The 25,038-nt window shown below is 35.4% G+C and overlaps 1 protein-coding gene across 8 annotated transcripts in view; it reads right to left on the bottom strand.

Annotated features, from left to right (window-relative positions):
- The window catches only part of LOC149562832 (uncharacterized), a 269,069-nt gene that overhangs the window by 53,115 nt on the left and 190,916 nt on the right, over positions 1 to 25,038 (bottom strand). For all 8 annotated transcript variants that reach the window (XM_089826279.1, XM_089826283.1, XM_089826285.1 and 5 more), the window contains one exon: positions 3,171 to 3,298. In XM_089826279.1, the coding sequence (XP_089682405.1) occupies positions 3,171 to 3,298 (128 nt within the window). The remainder of the gene's footprint in view (positions 1 to 3,170; positions 3,299 to 25,038) is intronic.

The raw sequence follows: 25,038 nt of genomic DNA, 5'->3' as shown, positions 1-25,038 counted from the left end.
TTTTTTTGCCAAAATAGACTTAAGCACATGATTAGATTCAAATTATTAGTCATATTTAATTTGAATTAAATGCTACTTTAAAAGAGGAATCAGTACGTATAAAAGTGCCACATATTTATTATGGAATGTATGTAATACATAACAATTCATAGGAATTCTCTGAAAGGAACCCGGGCACAATCCAAATGACTTTTCAGCAACTTTGGTTTCCAAAAAAGGAACCCAGACAGAATTTTGGAGAATTTTGAGAGAATTTGGTTGAAAAACACCCTATGTTTACTTTTTTGAAATGTTTTTATTGCCAAAATAGACTTAAGCACATGATTAGATTCAAATTACTAGTCATATTTAATTTGAATTAAATGCTACTTTAGAAGAGGAATCGGGATGTATAAAAGTGCCACACATTTATTATGGAATGTATGTAATACAGCACAATTCATGCATATAGCCTAACATGTATAGCAAACTATGGATTGAACAATATCTGGATGATTCTGAATCCAAAGCCTGTTTTCTTGGCTTATCCAATCGGATCCAAAGCTGCTTTCTTTGAATCACTGAGTATGATAACTGATGTGTGAAGCTTACAATCTAGTAACAATCACAACCTTTGCCTTAAATGGGCCTATAGCATTACTTTTTTGAGCTACATATTTGTAACAGCAGAACGATGATGATTTGTTTGATGGTTTTTTATGATATTTGATCAATGATGATTGATTATTAATGTTGACATTATTGTTTTTGAACTGAAACATTGACTTGGTGGTGTATTTTGGTATGTTGCTTTAATATTAGCATAGTGGTGTATGAATTTATTTGCTGCTGCATCTATGCACATATATATTTTTTATTTTTAAAAAATATTCTTGTATGTACAGACCCAAAACAAATCTGAACCCAACCCAAAAATAATTTGAACAAATCTCGAACCCGAATCGGAAATGGCAACTTAGAACAAAACAATACTGACAGTTGACATCCTCAACCACCATTGGCCTGCCTATATGTTTCATATTGTACATGGAGTTGGAGACCATACTTATGGGATCCTGTACACATTGCATATCTAACATTGATAACAGAATTGAATCTTTCTGAATATGTTTGCAATTGATTTATATAAAAGTTCTGTTATTCTATTACTTCTGTCTGCTCTGTAATTATGCCAAAGAATGATATATGTTTCTGTAATTATGCCAAAGTATGATATATGAGCAAACAATTACAAAACATGCAACATTAAATAATCACAGTTTGTTCCTAGGACTTTGCTAGACAATACCTGATCCTAACACAATGAAGTACTATAATATAATTGAATTATTTTGAATTCTTCTTTCAATTCCATGTGTGCATCAAATTAGTCTCTCCAATCGGAAAAACGGAGAAGGGTGTGTTTGAACTGTGGGAAAGTCACTTGGTAGAGTAGTACATCAACATGTTAATTTAGAGGGGCTATTTAAATCCAAGCATAAAAGATCAATATATTGCTAAATTTATCAGCTTAATGGCTAGCATATATCATATTTACAAAATGAAAAACATGCCATAGGCAACTGCTATCAATTCTTAAGGATTAGCCCAAAGTTAGTTCTGCAAATATGAATGGGACTTGAAACAAGTTTTCATAAAGATTTTAACTTTTTTGTACCCAAAAAAGTGATAGGAGAAAAGCCTGCAAATATCAAACAAAAATTGACCTTATAAGAGATAAAAAAATCTGGAGAAGTTGGAACTTTGAATTCAAAGAGCTAAGCACAACACACTTCTCCATGAAAGCTGGGAAGTTCAACAAACCCATGTGGGATTCAACCAAAGATATTTATTATATACAAGCAAAAAGAACTGTAGCCTAACCCTATAGGTTATTGTTGGCAAAATGAAGCTTATTCCCAAGGAACCCAAGCAGGATCAAATTGTTCATCAGCCACCAATCACCCTACTTAATGTGACAAATGAACACATTCTCAAAGACTCAAAGCAATAGGTCAAAGGTTCAGAATATAGCTTAAGGAATCATTAGAAGAAGAAGAGTTTCTTTCGTAAGGAAAGATTAATTCTTTGCAGCCTATTTTGTTTGTGAAGGCTCTGAAATGAACTAAGCATTTCACAACTAGAAAGTGATGATGATAAACTTTAATTTTGGTAAAGCAAATCACAAATTCAAATGGTATTTCATATCTGGCATTCTCCAAGTAGCTTGGATTTGGAAAAAAGCTTATCTTCCGCGTGTGCATATTTTTAACAATGCTTCAGCAAGAAAGGAAGTTGGTCACTCAATGACCAAGCCTTTCAACTTTCAGATATTCATCCCAAAGGATGTCTAATTGCCCTTTTACATTTTTCATTGTCTTAAAACTCTTTAAGAGAACCTGTTTGATGCAATGAAGTCTTAAGGAAGAAGTTGTTTCTCTTCCAAATGAATCTCAGCTAGAAAGTTCATTTTTATTTTAGTTCCTTTTTCTTTTAGGTGCACCAAAGAGTAGGGACAATTGTGGCCTCATTGAAGCTGTAAGATCAATTGAGAGATTATCCTAAACATTGTAAGCAGATTGTTATAAAGATTCTAATTGTGCCCCTTGCATTTGGACAAAAATTGGGCACACGTTGCTCTTTATAGAGCTTGCATTTCAGCTTCTGTAATGTTTCTTTTTATATTTGATATGTTACAACTTCAGATTATTAACATTTTTAAAAAATTCCTTATATTTTTCTTATTGAACATTATGCAAAAAAATTCAAAAGTACATTTTCTTAGTGTAAAATGTTTCAAATAATGTGCTGCATAAAATTTTGGACACCGGGAAAGTCAATAACAAAAATTGAATTGTACTTAGAAGGAAAGAAAAAAGCTATTGACATTTTAGTGGTTCTCGTTGGTTGCAGAATTTTTAGTAGCATCACAACCAGTTATCCAACCATTTGAATGGCTTCTATAGGCATCATTCAGCTGTTAAAATCATTTTTCTCTTTGATGGAGTATAACATGAGTTTTTGGAAGTAAAAAACACATATGATCTTTTAAGAAAATAATTTTATTACTCGTTGAACATGCAATAAATGTAAATAAACCCCAATTCAATTCAAAGACAACAAAAAACTTTGTTTAAAAGGATAAAAGTAAAATAAGATAAAATTGTTCTCAATAGGATAAGACATGCTACCTTAGCTATCCCTCCAAGAAGGACAATTGAAGGCTGATCCCTTAGTCCCTCAACACCTGCATATGCTGCTTGCACATTTGTTGCCTTACTATCATCCACCCAAAGGACCCCTTTATCATCTTTGGTCACTGCAAAGATTGTAAAGGTTTATAACAAATCTATCAGATGCTATACAACAGCCCATCAAAACTGTAATGTCCTCAATCTTTCTCCGAAGGCTAAGTAGAGAAATAAAGAGAAATAAATTAAATTAAAGTCAATAAATAAATAAATCCAAAGGTCTTTATATTTAATTAATTTAATTTTCTAGAAGCACAACTAATTATTGTATTGGAAAGGGGGAAGCTTCTAAAGAGTGCAATTAAATAATATTTTATTTCCTTCTAGAAGGATGAAGGAAACAAATAAATAGAGGTGAGAGATTCATTGTTAGGCATCCGATTATTGTCAATTGCATTTGATATAAACCTAGGAGAAGAAACTAAGGGTTTCTGATTTCAGTTAGCCATTGGAGAGCGCCAATTCTTCAGTGTTGCAACCATTTGAGGTGGTGAAATATCCACTAAATTTGGCATTCAGGAGAGCTTCATTCTGGAGTTCTATTTGTGCTTAAAGTTAAGGAATGACCAAAGGGTTTGAAAAATATTGAAGGACCATCGAGTGCAGACCTGAAGATTCATCTTTGGCAGCCATTAGTAATCATTTTTTCCTTGCTGCTATAGTACATGTGAACAGTGTCATGCTAAAATACCTGCACTACAGTATTTATGCTTGATTCTGATTGCAACTTTCGTCTCCATCCTTGGGCATCACTATTATCAAGTTCCTCTTGCAACTATTAGTAGTTAGCATTGTAATCTTAGGCATATAATTTTGTAATTGTAAGTGATAACATAGAATCAGATTTGGCATTGTTGTAATCATTATTGTAAGCCCATTTGTCTTGACAAATTCATAGCAACATTGTACATGGGAATGAATTCAATAAGGAGATATATGTTACATACCATTTGTTTGATGAAATGTCCATCTAATAACATATATGATCAGCATAATAATATGCATGCCAAGTGTTTGACAAAATACCAATTGTTTATAAGTGCACATTTTTCATTTAGAATTCATCTATATGCGTTTGAAAAGCCAAAAGAGAATTGCATATGCATTTAGTTCTTTTCTTAGATATAGTAGTAATCAATTACAATCTTTTAGATTCCCTTTGATATCATTTCAAGCAAGCATAATCAGTCTAAAACTCAGAAACAAGCATAGAGATTGTATTGGAAGTGTTTGACAATTTTCCTTGACCTACAAATCAACAAGTTGAGGTTCGCATTGACAAGGGATATTATAATGGCATTAGAGCTTGCTTGTAAAGTGTTTGACAAAATGTCAAACAATTGAATTTGAGAAGGATTTGGTGTTTCATGAAGTTATATGTAATGTCCCCATTTTTCAGGCTCTTGGGATTACCCTATCGTGTGACCCTCGTAGGCTAATGAGATTGGACAGAGGGTCTCTTTCAGTGGGCATCTACTTCAAGATTCAGTATCCTTTGGTTTGGCTTTTGTTTGGCGTCATTCGGACTTCGTTTCCTATAGTTTGCCATGTTTATTATTTGTAGTAAGTTTGAGAGTTATTATATTAAAAGGATAAGTATTTTGGGAGTTATTATTATTTTGGTGGCCAAGTTATTATTAAATCATTAAATGGATTATTATAAAGTTATAATTTAACTTTATAATTTCACTTAAGTTGAGGGTTGAGTCACCATGGGGAGGGGCCATTTATTTAATTAATTCATGGAAGCCTAAGCCAAGTATTAATTTAAAGTATTGGAATAAATGAATTATTTTAAAAATATATATATCTTTTTATCCCACATTGGTAAGAATTGTGTTTGAGCTCTCACAAGAAAGAATAAAAAGGGACTTGAGAGCTCATTCTAAGATATCCATTGTTCATTTGATGAAAATTTATTAAGTTTCTTGGTTGTGAGAAATGGCTAGGGTTTGAGGACTGAATCCTCTCTTGGCAATCTGAATCATCATTGACTGATGATGAATTTTGCAAACTGAATTCTCAGAATACTATTCTGATTCTGTGGATGCAAATTTGGTGTTGTTGTATACCAAATTTGAAGAGAACTGTTAAATTGCTGCTATTACAGAGGTATACATAATTTTGATTCGATTTTCTCAGAATATCTCATTGTCTAGAAGGTTGTTTTATCTTCCTGACAGGCTGCAATATAATTCTGGAAATTGGTGAGGACTCAAGGTGCTGCGTTTTTTTTATTTTGGAGAAGATTCAGTAATTCTGAGCTGCATATCAGATTTGAAAGAGCAGCGTCACTTTTTAATGGCTATGTGACTAGCATTAGAGTTAGTGCACATTCATGGAGGTCTGTGTCTCATTCCAGCTGGGTTCTTAATTCAAAAAAAAAGGTGCTCATTTAATATATTTAATTGTTGTGTTATATGACAATTGAAATTAGAATAAATTTGATAATTGTGATCATTTCCAGCAAAGTGTTGAATTTTATAATAAATTGTTATCTTTATTATTCAATTCTGGACAAAATTCAACAAGTTAATTTTTATTAAAAGTGAAACACAAGACTTTTGCAAGCGAATTCAGCAATTAATAATTACTTCAGAAGAGAGTCAGGCAAGCTCATTACATTATAACCGGTTGGAGTTATTACAGTGGTATTAGAGCGGTTTCTTGCCATCCTGTGGGGTAGGAAAATATTAATTATTGTCAGATTTGCTATTGCATTTGGAGTGACCAGCGCACTAGCATTTCCTAGCCATGGACAGACATAGGATGACTAGCAGTTCTAGAAGTCGATGGAGTAATGAAGAAGTTAGTGCAAAGATGAATGCTTTGCAGGAGAGTATAGAGAAACTTAAGCTTCATCAATAGAGATTGGCGGAGAATTTGTCGGATCCAAAGACAATTGAGAGGGCAACAAGGTATATGGTTTTCATTTTTAGAAGGCTGACATCGAGGTTGCAAGGAAGGAAGCTTGAGTTATCCCGATAGGAGTCCCTGCTACAAATGTACCTATATTTAGTATGACACCAAATAGTCCTATCTACAGTGTTGACAATGGACTTATTTCACAAGAGCATGTGGTTTTGTCAATGGCAGTAGAGGATAGCGACATAGAGCTTCAACAAGTTCAGGCTCCTAGAGCTGTTGCTACAGTTAGTGCAGAGATAGTTGATGCAGTTGTTACCACTACTACTTTCGACTCTCTCGAGAACAAGATTATTATTGGAGATTTGTGTGTGAGATCTCATGGTGTTGCTCTAGTGCAGGAGGCAATTGATTCCTCACGTGGGACCGAGGCATGTATAGAGTCACCCAGCTGTGATGTTGGTGATGTGGGTGTTTCAGTGGAGTCAATAGATGTGGGTTTATGCTCTAGTATTACTGATTCACAACCTAACATTGAGACATGTATGCAGAGTCAGGAGTTCGCAGTTGAGGCTTTGACAAGAGATGTCAATGTAGATAGTATGGACACATCTAACGATCCATTTGATGATGCTATGAGATGTACTGGGTATGACACCCCTTGTCAAATATTGGGTGATGACTCCGAGGAGGTTTTGGATGGGTCCCAAGATCAATGCTTATAGGGTCTTACTATTGAGGTGGAAGCTGAGACATGTGAGGAGATTGATACTGCAAGGGCTTCCATTTCTTCAGATGAGGAGTTGGTTAAAGTACATGGCAGTTGTATATCGGATGCAAAATTGTGCAAGGAAGATAGCAAATGTATGAGCTATCTTGTGGTGGAGAGTTCTAATTCAGTTTCCTATCTCAATGCAGTTAGTGAGACAGAGAGCTTGCATAGGAGTCAGGGATTATAGAGGCATCATGTGACTTGTCAGCTAAAGGTGAGTGATCGTAACATTTCTTTAGCTCTTGAGCATTATGATGCTATTCGTCAGATGTTAGCTGCATTTGGTTGGGGTGCTACTATGTTTGATGAGTATGGTGATAGTACTCTTTCTCTAGCAGAGGTTCATGCGCTTCAAGAGGCTGTTAGGATCTTGAAGCATAGTTACTCTCAGTTAGTTGCTGACAGGGATTACCTTCTGGAGTGGGGTAGCACCTGCTATGAGATGTTGTTGGGAAAAGAGGAGGTGGCTGAGCTCACCCAGGAGCTTGAGGTGACTGTGGACTCTCTTTAGTATACTTAGTTGGCTCTCCAGGAGTCACAGTCATAGTTGGATGAGGTTACCGTGGAGTTAGAACAGGTACAAACAACACTAGCCCTAGACCCTATTCAATTACATATTGTGGTTGGTGGTGAGATTGCTTCTACGGTTGAGGATAAGGGATGTGATGATGTGGCAAACACATTCCTCTAGGATATGAGTGTAGTATGTACAAAGGAGGTGAGATCATCAGTGGAGACAGGCTCTCATGGTGATTTGCTTCCTTCTATTGGAAGTGAATCTATTTCTTCATTTCATACAGCTAGTAACATTGGACAGTTGGCATTATCACATTTTCAGAGGGATCAGTTGAGGATTGCGGGGGAGCAGATTGATGCTTCCACTTATAATTTCTACTGTACTGAGTTATTCATGGAGTATTTGCTTGAGAGCTCGGATTTGTACGAGGTTTCATACAGTGTATCTAAGGGTACTCCCATTCGGGGCTCTTGTGCTATACGACGATAGGTGAGGAAGATTGTAGATACCTTGGCTACAATGCTTCCCAATAGGAATTTAGTGGTTGGGTTTGTTGTGAGGGTTGCCCAGGATATTGCTTGACCAATAGTTTGGAGTCAGAGAGTGGAGCCATCTTCTAATTCCTAGTTTGATGATGATGAGATTGGGAGTTTCTATCGGCATTACCTAAATCAAGTGCAGACCTGAAGATTCATCTTTGGCAGCCATTAGTAATCGTTTTTTTCTTGCTGCTATAGTACACATGAATAGTGTCATGCTAATATACCTGCACTACAGTATTTATGCTTGATTTCGATTGCAACTATCGTCTCCATCCTTGGGCATCACTATTATCAGGTTCCTCTTGCAACTATTAGTAGTTAGCATTGTAATCTTAGGCATATAATTTTATTATTGTAAGTGATAACTTAGAATCAGATTTGACATTGTTGTAGTCATGACTGTAAGTCCATTTGTCTTGGCAAATTCATAGCAACATTGTACATGGCAATGAATTCAATAAAGGAGATATATGTTGCATACCATTTGTTTGACAAAATGTCCATCTAATAGCATAAATGATCAACATAATAGTATGCATGTCAAGTATTTGACAAAATACCAATTGCCTAAGTGCACATTTTTCATTTAGAAATCTATATGCATTTCAAAAGCCAAAAGAGAATTGCATATGCATTTGGTTCTTTTCTTAGATATAGTAGTAATCAATTACAGGCTTTTAGATTCCCTTTGATATAATTTCAAGCAAGCATAATCAATCTAAAACTGAGAAACAACAAACATAGAGATCGTATTGGAAGTGTTTGACAATTTTCCTTGACCTACAAATCAACAAGTTAAGGTTCGCATTGACAAGGGATATTACAGTGGCATCAAAGCTTGCTTGCAAAGTGTTTGACAAAATGTCAAACAATTGAATTTGAGAAGGATTTGGTGTTTCACGAAGTTATAACCAGTTGGGGTTATTACAATTACATAATTTTCAAATTGACATTAACATGTTTCAAAAACATAATTAACAAGGATCATGTTTGGCATTTGATATTGGTCTCTTGAAATATCATTGTTCAAGCCTCAATAAATTTCATTAGTGCAGAGCATTAAAGATTCTTAACTTTATCACTAGTATGTATATGATGTGGTTGTCTAGAAGGGCCTTATCTAGATCTATATTAAGACGTATTTTGACATAGTTTACGATTCCTAGACTCATATAGATATCAACCGATACTAATACTTCCCCACAATGACCATATTTTTAAGGTTGAACCTTGCCAATACTCACTCGATGTTAAGGGCAATGTTACCCAAATTGAGATTGTACTTGGAGGTACTTGGGACATATTAAAGGCTAGTAACCAAGCTAGATAAATGATCTCAATTCCCTTAGAAACTAGATTCTTCCGTGGAAGACTCGATCCTTTTGATATTTTGCAGCGAAAACCTCAAATGAATTAACCTTTTGACATTGATAGAAGTTCCACAGATTTGGTTGGTTTTTTGTTACTGTGTCCTGACTATCAATGTTTTGGGTATAGTCAAAGCCAATAGAAACCTATAAATTAAGGACACTCTCTTTGAGTAACCATAGCCAGTGTTTCATTGGTTCCATGGAGAAAAAAATCCTAGAGAGATTACCCAATTTCCAGATAACATTTGTTTTACCTCTTTGATATGAAATGGACTTGAAATTGTCAATTGTTCCTCTTAATAGGTCCTGGAAGTTCCCTAGACAATAGTTTCTTTGAGATTGTAATTGGATGTCATGGCCTCCTTATGTTCTCTTTAGCCTAGGCAAAATTTGTCATTGGAATTTAGCAACAACCTTGGTAATGGATGATTAGGTGAGATGGGAGCAACTCAGACTTTCTAACCGTACGGACATATCAAGCAGTCTATAGTTTCTATTGCATATACACTCATATACCTTGGAAAATCAAGCTTGATGGTAATCTCCACAATATTTTTAATCAATATGTAGTGTGCACAAACCATACACGATCACACTTAGTTTATATCCTTCAATGTTGAAAAGCTCCTTCCCTTGGTTTATGTTTAGTTTCTATTATCTCTATTTAGTATCTAATGGTTATCTATTCTAATCTTCTATAAATATTAGAATGTTTCTAATATTTAGTTTTCTGTTTCTAGAATAGAATGTTTATATTCTTTAGTTAGTTGTAGATAACTATGAGTTATCTCTTAGCTAGAATAGAATGTTTCTATCCTTTATGATTGTTTCTCAAGGAAACATCAATCAGTCTCTTGTAAAAATTGAACTCTTGGTCTCTGTTAATAACAAGCAACTATTTTCCAATACTTCGTAATATTGTATCAAAGCCAATACTCTAAATATTTTTGAAAATAAAAATATTTTCTTGGTTGAAATTATCTGTCTTTTATTTTCAAAATTATTTACATGCATATTTGCTTCCAACCCTCTCTATAATCCAACTAGGGTTTTCGTTGAGAGATCTGAATCCGCCAACTTCTAGTTCAATTTTGTAACCCATTTCTATCTAGATCCGTCTATTTTTTATGCACATTTCCACAATTTTTTGTGGCTTTTTCTTGCAACAGGGCCATTTTTGTTCAAAACCCTAATTTTCTATATCGGATTAAATAATTATAGATTCTTGGTGGGTTTTTTTCAAAGCTCAATTAGGTTCTCTGTTTTTTCTAGGTGCCTCGATTTTTGAGCTAGTCGATCCAGAAACAGACAACATATTCTTTCTAAGTTTTTCGAGATCTCCTCTAGGGCACCCTTCAAATTTTCTAGGCCTTCCATTTTTTTTGCCTTGAAGAATTTCACTACATAGATTTTCACACTTTTTGATTGAAAAACATACGATGGCATCTCTAACTAATATTTTGCTAGAGGGAAATCAGAAGTTCAGCATTTGCAATTAAGGCTTGTGGAAACAGTGAATGTTAACCGTCTTCCAATATTGTGACAACGATAAGGTGGTTCTGGTGCAAGGAATTCCTTTTAGCAGATGTCCTTTGCTCCAGCTTTGGAAGGCTCCAGGAAGAAAAACATTCAATGCAACTATTGCCACAAGTTTGGGTACATAGAGGTTGAATGTTGGAAGTGCTTAGCTGGCCTATCTAAGCAATTTGGTTTGCAACCCACAGTGAACAGTACGGAGCACCTTGACCAAACAGAATTTTTCTTTTTTGCTTTTTTATAGCTTCGTGCTCTTGATAGATTAATTATTAAGGGAGGGTATTACGATAATAGATAGTTTCTATTATCTTTGTTTAGTATCTATTGGTCATCTATTCTAATCTTCTTGTTACATCCCAAAATTTTCACCTATTTAAAAATTAATTATAGCAGTTGAGATGATTAGTTAAAAACTATTGTTTTTCCTTGTTCATGTGAAAAGGTTATGTGTAACTGTTGTTTCATATGAATTTGGTTGTTATCAATTATTATGTATAACTTCTTGTTGATGATAGTAGTTAGTCATTACTTGTCATATGTTGATGATGGTAGTTAACAGTTACTAGTTTACTAAATGATGCTAGCTAACTATTTTCTTTACAACTATCTGTGTTATATGTTGGTATGGATTTATCATGGAGAATTTGTTATTATTGTGGAAAATGTTGCACAAGTGGTTGCAAGAGCAGATGAAGGGGGGAAGCAATGCTTAACGAAATTTACGCAATGGGGCACTACTTTAGTCCATTTATTTGATTGATAGGTATAACCTCTAACTACCTTGGTAAGGACCTAGTGACTACATAACAGGGTACATACATTGAACAAGCATGAGCTACTTGGACAACATATAAATATTTAAACATAATCAAAATGTGTAACTTTTGATGGTTTATGTCAATATCCTCATCATTTCATTATGCACATATGTACAAAGGTATGGTGCCACCATGGTATTAAATTATCCAAGCTCATCTCTATTAACATATGTATACATATATATGCATATACATTGGGAGGATATGAAAAAAAAAAATTCTCCAAATTATGCACGTGTATATATATATATATATAATTATAAATAATTCTTTTAAGAAGGAGTCATTCGAATTTTGTTTTTTAAAGTATAAGTCTCTATAAGGGAGATGAGTACACTTGGCGATATTTCCTTCTTTTGAATCGGTGAACCAAGAAGCCAATAATCTTGTTTTGCAACTACCATCATGAACCGTGGTTTCAATTGAAGCATTTTCTATTGTTTAGACATATAAGCTCGAATGCATTTCTTGCAGCTATCATTGATACTACTCTCCTTTACCATTTCTTTCTTTTTCATGTTCTTACTCTTTCCATACAACCTGATATTGGAAGTGAATCCAAGCTTGTTTCTTTTATCAAGGGACTTTGAATTTTGATATCCGTTTTGGCAACCCAAATTATTGAGAGCCGGCAAGTCGGATTAACCAAGTTCAAATCCATCATTGATCAAGTTCTGTAAACAACTTCTACTCTTTTATCTAGTGTATATATTGCATCTGAAATCTAGATGCAAGGGAGTTTTAAGGATTTCCAATGTTTTTATTCAATACATGATTGTGAAGTAAAAGATGATTATCGAATAGTTCATTCGATCAAGCTTACCAAGTAATCTCACCATGTTTGAGTCTGAAACTGAATGAATATGCCATGTTTATGTTTTCATTTTTGAATCAGCTTGTCTTTTAATTCTGAAAATATAATTCTCTAATTCTTTTGAGAGAAGTCCTTGAGTCAAAGGGATGGCTTCATGCCAGTACTAAATTATCATCTTTCCATCAGTTGAGTTTCAGTAAATGAACCGATTTCATTAACGAGCAAACACCAAGGACTCACCGGGTTTGGAATGGCCAAGAAAGAGGGTGAAGAGGTAGAAAGGAAGTTCTGCAAAAACAAATAACAGGAATCAAATTTGATATGATAACTTTAACTTTAAGAACTATCTAATAAGCTCATGCATGTCCAATCTACTTACCTTGTTGTTAAGTCGACCGTTGGTGATTGAGTATTATAAACCCATCTAAAACCTTGGCCAAAGTTGTTAAAAGCATGCTTTCCATCTATAGATCACATGATGTCTGTGGCGCTAGTTAATCAAACATGCCCATCTATTACCAAGCGGACATTCTAAACACCAGTATAGCTCAGATGGCGAGACTAATCGTGCCCCAAGCCTAGCCCCGGGGTAGGGAGGGCCTTTCTTGTCAAAAGATTGTATGGAGATTGATATGGTCTATGGTTGGGAGGTTAAGCCTAAGCTAATGCTTCTCCTCTTATCTGAAAGCCAAGGCTTGCATAAAAATTACGACACTCTTCAGTTAGACTTGTATGTTCTTCTTCCATTCTTTACTATGCATTTACTTTCTCTTGTAATTATTGAATATCATAGAATTAATAGTTAATGATTTAAGTTTTCTTTTGTAATTATGATAGAAATCAATTATTTTAGTTGGTTGTTAATTCAGTTAATTTCACATGAAATGGAATTAAAGATGTTCAATTTGGTGATTTGGATTTGAAGTATTGATTGCATATCTGTTTAATTCAAACTAAAGCTCTATAATTTTAGTTAAGAAATTTCGTCTGTTACATATGGTATCAGAGCACTGGGTTCGACATTGAACCTTGGGCACACTACCTAACAAGATTAGTAAACTTGAGATTTTCTTAGATTAAATGTAACAGGATGTATGTACGAAAGACACCTCACAAGAAAGCACGACATCCCATCTTCCCATACTTGATTAAGACCATGCCAAACTATGATTATACTTGTTGTCCCATGCCTCAAGATGACGAAACCTTAAAACAAGCTCTGCAATGAATGAGGAAGGAAAGAGTTAGGTAGACTCTTACCAGAAAAGCAGCCTATAGAAACAAACTGATTCAAACTTGGAACGTCCGCCAGGCCAACTCTCTTATGTACTTCCATAGAGCTTGGATGGTGCAAGATATGTATAAAACCAAAATCGAAACTGAACAAGAAGCTGAAAATAAAATTTCAAAGTGACTGAATCTATAATATAACACCCTCAAAAGAGGAAATTTTTGTAAATAAAGGCTATTGTAAATGTAGCAGAAAAGTTTTAAAATTGAATAAATAAATTGGTCTATTCCTGTATTCCTTCTACTCGTAATTCCTTTTATTTTATTGTGTAAACATGTAAAAAAAACAATAGAAAAATTGAAGTAAGGGGCTTGCAAATATTTTCAGGACAAATAATTAAGAAAACATGAACACTGATGAGAATGTTGCAGACCACGACATGGTCCCCGAGAACAATTCACTACCTCCTACTGATCTACTACTTCAGGTTTGGCAAGACACGCAAATGAAGTTAGACAATATGGAGAAGAGGATGAACGAATTGGCAGCCCAAATTGGGCAAAACCAAGAGGAAATGCAATCCTCGCCCCCTCCTAGAGCAAAACTAGGAATCTCTGAGCACAACGAGAAAAACATTTAAGCCTCACTTACCTAAACTAAGAAACAGAAGAAACTTGAAATAGTGAGTGACCTATCTGTGGACATTAAAAAGATCAAACCACCCAAGTTCTCTGGTTCTGAATCCGGAGAGGATGCAGAGGTTTGGTTAACAGAAATGGAACAGTATTTTGAGATTAGAATTTTTTTAGAGACCTCAAAGGCAATTTGGGGAATATACCATTTTTCAAGAGAAACTACCACATGGTGGGGAAACACCAAGGTTTAGCTGAATATAAAAACAACTCAAATTACCTAGGAGAAGTTTCTAACCATCTTTAGAAACCGTTGGTTACCCCAAACTTTCCACGACCAAAAGCTGTTGGATTTCCAGAACCTCAAACAAGGAGATATGACCATACATAAGTATTGGGAGAAATTCACCCGTCCGCTGAAATGTGTACCTCTGTACCAACAAGATAGGAATTTGAAGGTGAGAAAATTTATCATGGGGTTAAAGAATAGGATCAATGGGGCAGTGGATGTTCTCACGCTTCGAATTGTGGAAGAAGCCCTAGAAAAAGTTGTCCGTTAGGAATATAAAATCAAAAGAAATGATTCCATCCGAGATAACAAAAGGAAAACAAGTTGGAACACAGAAGGTGCAGATACTAGATCCCACAAGAAGCAATTTAAGGACTACAAATCTCACAAACCGGAACCAAGAGGGAATGGTATTAAGGATTTCAAAAATAACCTTAATACAAGTAAGAACGACAAAAGAAGTGAGAAGAAGGGGCCACCTTCAGGATGCTACGATTGTGGTGGAGATCACTATGCTAACAAATGCCCTGGTAAGACAAACACCAAATACCCCGACCACCCCTTCCACCACAACAACATGTTTATCAACAAAAGATTCATGAGGCACTTGATAATCGGTAGGCAGATCAACAAATAGGCCCAATTGAAACTCTAGGTAAGATCTATGGAAACCCTATTTCTATATTAATTGATACTGGAGCCTCTAAATGCTTTATATCACCTAAGTTATTAAGTAAATTTCCAAAGAGCTCTAGTTTTATGGCAAAACCATGGATAGTCGACTATGCAAACTAGTCAAGGGCTAAGGTAGAATAGTGTCTGTTTGAGGCACGAGTTGATTTTCCAAACTTTTCCACCGAACTGAACTTGTATGTAGCAACTCTTGGGTCTTACGACATTATTATAGGCATTAACTAGCTCAGTGAGCATAGGGCCAAGGTTGATTGTCTTGCCAAAACTATAGACTATTTGGATGACCAAGGCAAACCTGTAAGCATTAAGGGAGTAATACATGAAATTAAACCAAGACAAATATCTACCATGCAACTCAAGAAATGTGGAAGAAAAGGTTGTGAGATCTTTGCAATAAGGATTGAAGATTTGAGAAAACCTACGGATGCCACGTATAGAGGACCACATTTTTGAAGAGGGAGAAATTAGAGAAAAATTGAAGTAATCCATCGAGGGGAAGTATCCATACCTTAAGAAATTCCAAGATGTGTTTCCTAAAGAACTTCTCGGATTACCTCCATCTAGAGTTTTTGATTTTACCATAGATTTAGTACCAGGAGCAGAACCAATTTCTCGAGCTCCTTATCGGATGACCGCCACGAAATTAATGAAATTACAATTGCAGTTGTAGGATATGTTAGATAAGAAACTTATTTGACCCATTGTTTCGCCTTGGGGAGCCACAATATTGTTCGTTAGAAAGGACGAAACTATGAGATTGTGCATAGACTATAAGATGCTCAATAAGGTAACCATTAAGAACCGATACCCACTTCCTAGAATTGACGACCTCTTTGATCAAATGAAAGGTGCTAAAGTATTTTCAAAGATTGACTTAAGGTCGGGATATCATCAGCTCTGCATCAAGGATGAGGACATTAACAAGACTACATTCAAAACTAGATACAGGCATTATGAGTTCACGGTATTGCCCTTCGGGTTAACTAACGCTCTGGAAGCTTTCATGAATTTGATGAACAACATTTTTCAAGATTGTTTGGATAAGTTTGTATTGGTCTTCATAGATGATATTCTGATCTACTCAAAAAACAAAAAATAACATCAAGAGCATCTAGAAAAGGTCCTACAAAGGCTGAAAGAACATAAACTATATGAGAAGTTATCTAAGTGTGCTTTTTATCAGAAAGAAATCTAGTATTTAGGACATATTATTTCAGCTAAAGGAATAGTCGTAGATCCTTCAAAAATCAAAGCAATTAGGAAATGGCCTATACCTAAGAATGTGATAGAAATCAGAAGTTTTGTGGGGTTGCCAGGATTCTATAGGAAGTTTGTTAGAAATTTCTCCAAAATAGCTTCTTTGATCACTTCACTTCAAAGGAAGGGAAAGAAATTTATATGGACTGAAAAATGTCAATCAGCTTTTGAGTATTTGAAAGAGAAGTTAACTACTGCACCTATACTAAGAGTACCTGACCCTCAAAAGAAATTTGTAGTTATAACTAATGCATCTAGGGAAGAAGTACGAGGTGTACTAATGCAGGAAGAGAAAGTGATTGTGTATGAGTCAAGGAAGTTAAAGAACTATGAGAAAAATTGTGTTCCTCATGATTTGGAACTAGCGAATATTGTGCATGCCCTTCAAACGTGGAGGCACTATTTGATTGGGAAGCCTTTCAAACTTCGATCTGATCACCGTGGCCTAAAATATATCTTTACACAACCCAACCTTAACACCAAGCAGAGGAGATGGTTGGAATTTCTAGCACATTACGACTTTGACATTAGTTATATTAAGGGTAAAAAAAACAAGGTCACATATGCCTTAAGCAGAAGAAGGCATATTTCCACAATGGCTGTTATAAATTTCAGATTAAGGGATTAGGTACTACAACATCTAAAGCAAGATGAATTCTATACAGAGGTCAACCATGCTCTTATCAAAGACCCATAGGATCCCAAGTACACAGATTTAAGAATAGAAGAAGATGGATTGTCAAAGTATCATGATAGAATATACATACCCAACAAACCCGAACTCTGAAGAATGATTTTAGAGGAATCCCACTTAGCTCCTTATTCAAGACACCTTGGGGTGACTAAAATGTTGTCAAATATAAAACCACTATATTTTTGGAAAGGAATGAAAAAAGAGATAATGGATTTTGTGGCAGGATGCCTGGAATGCCAAAGTGTAAAGGCAAAACATCGTTACCTAGCTGGCCTCCTACACCCAAACAAAGTACCAGAGTGAAAATGGCAGATAACTTCCATGGATTTCATACAAGGACTACCTATGACATGAAACAAACACAACACCATCCTAGTAGCAGTGGATAAATTGACTAAGGTTGTTCACTTCATACCGGGAAACCTAACCGATGCAACTCCAAAAATCACTCACAAGTTCATGAAAGAGATTTTTGGACTTCATGAAATTCTAGAGAAAATTATCTCAGACAGGGATGCTAGAATAACCTTCAGATTTTGGAAAACATTCTTCGAAGCATTAGGAACTAAGTTAAACATTAGCTCAACTTATCATCTCGAGACTGATGGTCAAACAGAAAGAGCAAATAAGGTTTTGGAGGATCCTCTAAGAGTTTATTGTATGGATTGGCAATATCAATGGGAAATGTATCTACACTTGGTGGAATTTGCTTATAATAATTCCTATCAATCCACCATTATGATGGCCCGCTTTGAGGCCCTATATGGTCACAAATGTACAACCCCTATAAGTTGGAACCGTGTTGAGGACAAAATTATTATCGCACCGGAAATGCTCAAGGAGATGGAAGAATAGGTAATTCAAATTTGTCAAAGATTGAAATAAGCAAATGATAGACAAAAAATTTATGCAGATACTAAAAGGACACCTAGAGAATTCTCAGTAGGAGAAAAGGTGCTACTAAAGGTAAAACTCAAAAAGAGTACCATCAAGTTTGGTAACAATGCCAAGTTAGCCCAAAGATATGTGGGACCCTTTGAGGTATTGGAAATCATGAACCCGGTAGCCTACAGAATTGTACTACCTCCACCTCTTGCCAGGATGCATGACATCCAATGTAACGTGACTTGCTGTGAGTTAGGCGAGTCACCCAAGTCGATGAGTCACAGATGGCCTGCTGCCGTGACCAGGGCTTGGCGGGTCAGATGACATGACTCGCCTGACTCGCCTAACTCGTAGGTCACGAGCAACTTGACCTGGCTGCGATAGCAAATGTTCGGTTGGGTTAAAATATGATAAAAATCGTGTTTTTTTAATATATATTTTTTCTTCTTTGTTATTCTTATAACCCTAAAAGGGCTTTTATAACACTCTATTGTGAGAAGAAAGAGAGAGAGAGAGAGGCAGAAGAGAAATAGAGTGTCATTGTATTGCAACCAGCTGAAAGGAAGAGGAGAAAAGCTCGCACTTGTGACATTGGAGCTTGCATTTAGATCATCAAAGAATTTATAGAAGTTCTTCTCAACACTTTGCAAAGCATTTCAAAGAGGTAAGAGTTGATTTTTTAGATTTTGATGATTTTTTTCTCTATGCTTATGGATTTTTTGGATGAATTTTTTTGTATGTTTATAGATTTTTTTTTTGCTTTAGATCTTCATTAAATACAATGCTTAAATGGTGATATTTGGTCTAAAATGTCTTATTGCAGAAACTTTTACATTTTTCCTTACTCATAATGGCTCCTGGAGGTAAAAAACCCAAGCTCTCTAAAGGCAATAAAAGAGATGCATGTTGGAAGTACACCATAGACTTTCTGGGTAGAGGTAGAACTCAAACAAAATGCCTATTTTGTAAAGTCGTTAATAGTGGAGGGATAAATAGATTGAAATACCATATTGCTCGCATACATGGTCATGATACTGAGCCTTGTAGAGCTGCAACTGTTGAGCCTCAACGTTTTTGTTATGTTGCCTTAGAAAAATATGAACAAGAAAAGGAATTAAAACAAAAACAATTAGCAGAGTTAGCTCAGATTGGTTTCAATTCCCTTCCACGCTCATTTAGAAATGTTTTTGTGTCTAGTTTTACACCCAGGCTAGGCTTAGTAGGTTGTGTTGGAGAAGGTTCTTCCCTTCCCCCCTATCGTTCTAGTGCCTCTGCTAGTCGTACTTCTTCTACATCTATTCCTTGCACTGCTAGTGGTGCTACAGTTGCTGCCCCTTCTAGTAGGACTGGCTTTACCTTTCGTCCTAGAGTTAGAATATCTAGGTTGGACAATTTTTTTGAACCACGTTCCACTCCTGGTGCACAACCCTCACTTGAGAGCTTGGGCTGGAATAGGGAGATCCATGTAGCTAGAGTAAGAGCAATTTGCAAGTTTTGATTTTTCTGCAACATTCCATTTATAGTAGCCAGGTACTTCAACTTCATTTACATTTGATTATTTTACGTTTTAAACTTTTAAGTTTTAAAATTTAAATTCAATTTTATAATTTTAACTTGATGTTGAAAATTTGAATTTTGAAATATGCTAATTAAAATGTTTTTATAAATGTAATAGGACTCCTTATTGGCAAGGGATGATTGATGCGGTTTCCATCTGTGATGCGGGGTTTAAAGCCCCCAGTGAAGATGAGTTGAGTGGCCCCTCTTACTAGAAATGGTTGAGGAGTCAAAACTTGAGTTGGAGGACCATAGAAAGATTTGGAGCCAAAAGGGATGTACCATTATGATGGATGGATGGACAGATAGGAGGAATAGGACCCTCCTAAATTTTTTTGTTTCTAGCGGAGGTAATTCATCATCCTCTACTTCTTGAAGTCTAAAATTTAATGCATTATTGAATAACTAAAATTTTGTTTTATTGACTATTGATTCTTGAATGATAATTATTTTGTTTAATTTTCACTTTCAGGATCCACCATGTTTTTTAAGTCTATAGATGCTTCCTCACATGTCAAAAATGCAAAATTCTTATGTGAGGCTATTGAGGAGGTCATAAGGGAGGTGGGGGAAGAGAATGTTGTCAAAGTGGTGACTGATAATGTAGCTAATTATGTTGTTGCAAGTAAAATTTTAACTTCTAAGTTTCTAACTTTCTAAGTTCTAAAAAATTTATTTTAGTTTTTCATTAAATTTTGAAAATTAAAAAAAATTTAATACATCAAAAAATTTCATTGTTTACTAACTAATTTGAAATTGCTCCAAGAAAAGTTTTGATAGAGAGACACCCAAGAATCTTTTGGACTCCATGTGCTGCCCATTGCCTCGACCTCATGTTAGAGGATATTGGCAAGCTTGAATGGGTGAAATCATGTGTTGCCAAGGCCAAAAATCTTTGTAAGTTCATCTATAATCATGCCTTGGTCCTCAGCATTATGAGGCAATACACGAAGAGAAAGGAGTTGGCTCGTCCTGATATCACAAGATTTGCCTCTAATTTTATCACACTAAAATCTTTGTTGAGTTCAAGGTTAGCTTTGAGGTGTATGTTTGTTAGTCCAGAATGGAGTTCCTCCTTTGCCACAACCCCTGCAGGGGTAGATGCAAAAAAATGCATTTATGATGAAGAAGGTTTTTGGGAGCCATGTTCGAAGATTGTGGAAGTAATTTTAAATTTTAAATTTTAAAATCTTAAATCTTATAATTTTATAAATTAATTTATCTCATACCTATTTTTGTTTTATTTTCATTGTGCAACATTGCAAAGTTTCATCGTTCACTAAATTGTTTGTTTGTTTAATTGTTTTGTAGATCATTGAACCCCTTGTAGCCCTCCTACGAGTTGTTGATGGGGAGAAGCCCTCTATGGGCTACATATATGAGGGCATGGATAGGGCCAAGGAGGATATTAAGGCCAAATATGTAGGAGTTGTGCAAAACTATGGCCCTATTTGGGACATGATAGGAAATGGCAGAATCAATTTCATAAACCCATCCACGCAGCAACTTATTACCTCAATCCGGCATACCGTTTCCATGAAGATTTCAAGACAGATGTGGAGGTTCTTAGTGCCCTATACACTGTGATATCGAAGATGGCCACTAATGCCACTGATATATTGCTTGAGATGGATGCCTATAGTAATGCATCAGGGCCCATTTTTTTAAGTCAAATTTGCAAACAAGGTCGTACAAAATTGCAACCAGGTAAAAATTGCAACTTAAGCCTTATACAATGTAGTTTCTAAATTTCTAGCTTTAAAGTTCAAATTTTGAAATAAGACTAATATATTTTTCTTTTCCTTTTTTCAAAATTCAGATAGATGGTGGCAAATGTTTGGGCCTTCAACCAAAAACTTTCAGCAAATCGCCATCCACATAATGAGCCAACCAAGTAGCGCTTCAAGATGTGAGCTCAATTGGAGCATGTTCGAGCACATCTAGTTGAAGAGGCGTAACAGATTGTCTGTGGAGAAAATCAATAGGCTAGTCTTTGTGCATTACAACCTGTGCATTAGGACTAGGGAGATTTTGGATAGTGACACCTCTCTGATTACTCTAGAGGAGGTTGATCCAGAGTCTAAGTGGATCACTAAGGCTACTGATCCTATCTTTGATGATGAGGACCTACAATGGGTTGACGAGGCAACTAGAGAGGGCCAAGCTGAGGCTGTGGCTATGGCCGCAGAGGACCAGAGAGCTCCAGTTGTTCCTAGTGGCACCTTAGAGGCATTGGCAGAGCCAGAGACTACAGTTGATTCTAGAGGCACCTCATAGGCTGATACTATGGCTAATCAGTCATCCAGGACCTACCTTAAATGCCTTACTAAGAGGCATTTTATAGATTATACTGACCCTGAGGTTGAGGTTGGGAATGAGGATGACAATGACGATGACGATGAGGACTAGGAGCCATAGCTATAGTCTTGTTTTAACTTTTTGTTTAACTTAACATATGATCAAAATTTGGAACATTTGATGATGACTATCGATGTGTTGGATTTCATAATACATATACATTTTGATGGGTTGCATGGATTTATCATTTTATATATGATTATATGTTTTAAATTTATATTATTTCCTTTAGTCACTATTTAGCTACTAGTATTTAGCAATTTACCTTTATAGTATTGTACTTATGTAATCGATGTATGTTTGACTTTTAAGTATGTGCACCATGATCAAATTATCTTCTATTTAATGATTTTATTGTGTCTTTAAGCTTTATTCAATAATGGGTGCATGGAATGTTCTTTAAATCCTAAAAAAATCTCAAAATTTCGGAGTTTTTTCACTTTGCCAAGTCACGGTCGAGTCACTGCCGAGTCCAAGCCGGGTCATGAGTCAAGTTACCCTTGCCGAGTCCGAGCCGGGTCTGAGTCACGTTACTTTGATGACATCTTTCATGTGTCATATCTTAAGAAATATATCACTCATCATGATCACATAATTGATTGGAACCTACTACAGGTACAAGATCCAGGGGTGGTCGAAATAGAATAATTCATAATACTTGAGATACGTAAGCTATGCTTACAAAATCGAGTAATGACTCAGTCCAAGGTCTAGTGGGATCAATATGCAGAGGATAATGCTACTTGGGAAGACTACAATGAGATTTTCCAAAAATACCCTCATCTTTTCTCCAAGGCTAGAGCTTGATCTTTTTTCTTTCAATTTCTTTTATAGTTGCAATGTTTGAAAAAAAAACCCTTGATCAAATGTTACTTTTAAGTTTTATTTGTGGAATTCATAGGGGACAATGAAAACATAAGGGGAAGGGTATGTTACATCCCAAAATTTTGACCTATTTAAAAATTAATTATAGCCATTGAGATGATTAGTTAAAAACTATTGTTTTTCTTTGTTCATGTGAAAAGGGTAGTTATACGCAACCATTGTTTCATATGAATTTGGTTGTTATCAATTATTATGTATAACTGCTTATTAATGATGGTAGTTAGCAGTTACTAGTTTACTGAATGATGGTAGCTAACTATTTTCTTTACAACTATTTGTGTTATATGTTGGTATGGATTTATCATGGAGAGCTTGTTATTATTATGAAAATTTTTGCATGGGTGGTTGCAGAAGCAGACGAAGGGGGGAAAGCATTGCTTAATGGGATCTACGGAATGGGGCATTACTTTAGTCCATTTATCCAATCGACAGGTATGACCTCTAACTACCTTGGTAAGGACCTAGCAATTGCATAACAAAATACATACATTGGACATGCATGAGCTACTTGGACAACATATAATATATATAAATACTTAAACATAATCAAAATTCATACCTTTTGATGGCTTATGTTGGTATCCTCATCATTTCAATATATATATGTACACCCATAAATGCACATATGTACAAATGTATGGTGCCACCATGGTATTAAATTATCCAAGCTCATCTCTATTAACATACATATACATACATATATATATATACATTGGGAGGATATGAAGATAAAATAAATTCTCCAAATTATACACATATATAGATATGCGTAACCTAATAGGTATAACTTTGGACACAATAATATTATGAGGACATCATTCGAAAATTTTATATATATATATATATATAAATTATTCTTTTAATAAGGAGTCCTTCGAATTCTATTTTTTAAATTATGTCTCTATGAGGGATGATGAGTACACTTGGCGATATTTCCTTCTTTTGAATCGGTGAACCAAGAAGCCAATAATCGTTTTTTGGAACTACCATTATGAGCCACGGTTTCAATTGAAGCCTTTTCTATTGTTTAGACATATAAGCTCGACTGCATTTCTTGCAGCTATCATCGATACTGCTCTCCTTCACCATTTCTTCCTTCTTCATGTTCTTACTCTTTCCATACGGCTCGATACTGGAAGTGAATTTGAGCGTGTTGTTTCTTTTATCAAGGGACTCTGTATTCTAATATCTGTTTTGGCAACCCAAATTATTGAGTCAGCCAGTCGAGATTAACCAAGTTCAAATCCATCATTGATCAAGTTATGTGAACAACTTCAATTCTTTTATCTGGTATATATATTGCATCTAAAATCTAAATGCAATGGGAGTTTTAAGGACTTCCAATGTTATTTATTCAATGCATAACTATGAAGTAAAAGATGATTATCAAATAGTTCATTCAATCAAGCTTACCAAGTAATCTCACCATGTTCGAGTATGAAACTGAATGAATGTGCCATGTTTATGTTTTCATTTTCGAATCAGCTTGTCTTTTAATTCTGAAAATATAATTCTCCAATTCCTTTGAGAGAAGTCCTTGAGTCACAAGGACGACTTCATGCTAGTACTAAATTATCATATTTCCATCAGCTGAGTTTCAACAAATGAACTAATTTCATTAATGAGTAGACACCAAGGACTCACCCAAGAATGGCCAAGAAAGAGGGTGAAGAGGGAGAAAGGAAGTTCCGCAAAAACAAGGAACTGGAATCAGATTTGATATTATAACTTTAAGAACTATCTAATAAGCTCATGGATGTCCAATCTACTTACCCTGTTGTCAAGTCGAGTGGTGGTGATCAGGTATTATAAACCCATCTAAAACCTTGGCCAAGGTTGTTAAAGGCATACTTGCCATCTATAGATCACATGATATCAGCGGCGCTAGTTAATGAGACATGCTCGTCTATTACTGAGCAGACATTCTAAACACTGGTATACCTCAGATGGCTGGACTAATAGTGCCCCAAGCCTAGCCCCGAGGTAGGCAGGGCTTTTCTTGTCAAAAGATTGTGTGGGGATTGATATGGTCCGTGGGTGGGAGGTTAAGCCTAAGCTAATGCTTGTCATCTTATCCAAAAGCCAAGGCTTGC

The sequence above is a fragment of the Cupressus sempervirens genome, chromosome 4 (assembly GCF_028749045.1).
Source record: "Cupressus sempervirens isolate cs-2001-9-10 chromosome 4, ASM2874904v1, whole genome shotgun sequence".
In the NCBI taxonomy this organism is placed as follows: Eukaryota; Viridiplantae; Streptophyta; class Pinopsida; order Cupressales; family Cupressaceae; genus Cupressus; species Cupressus sempervirens.
This window is presented reverse-complemented; position numbering and strand designations above follow the sequence as displayed.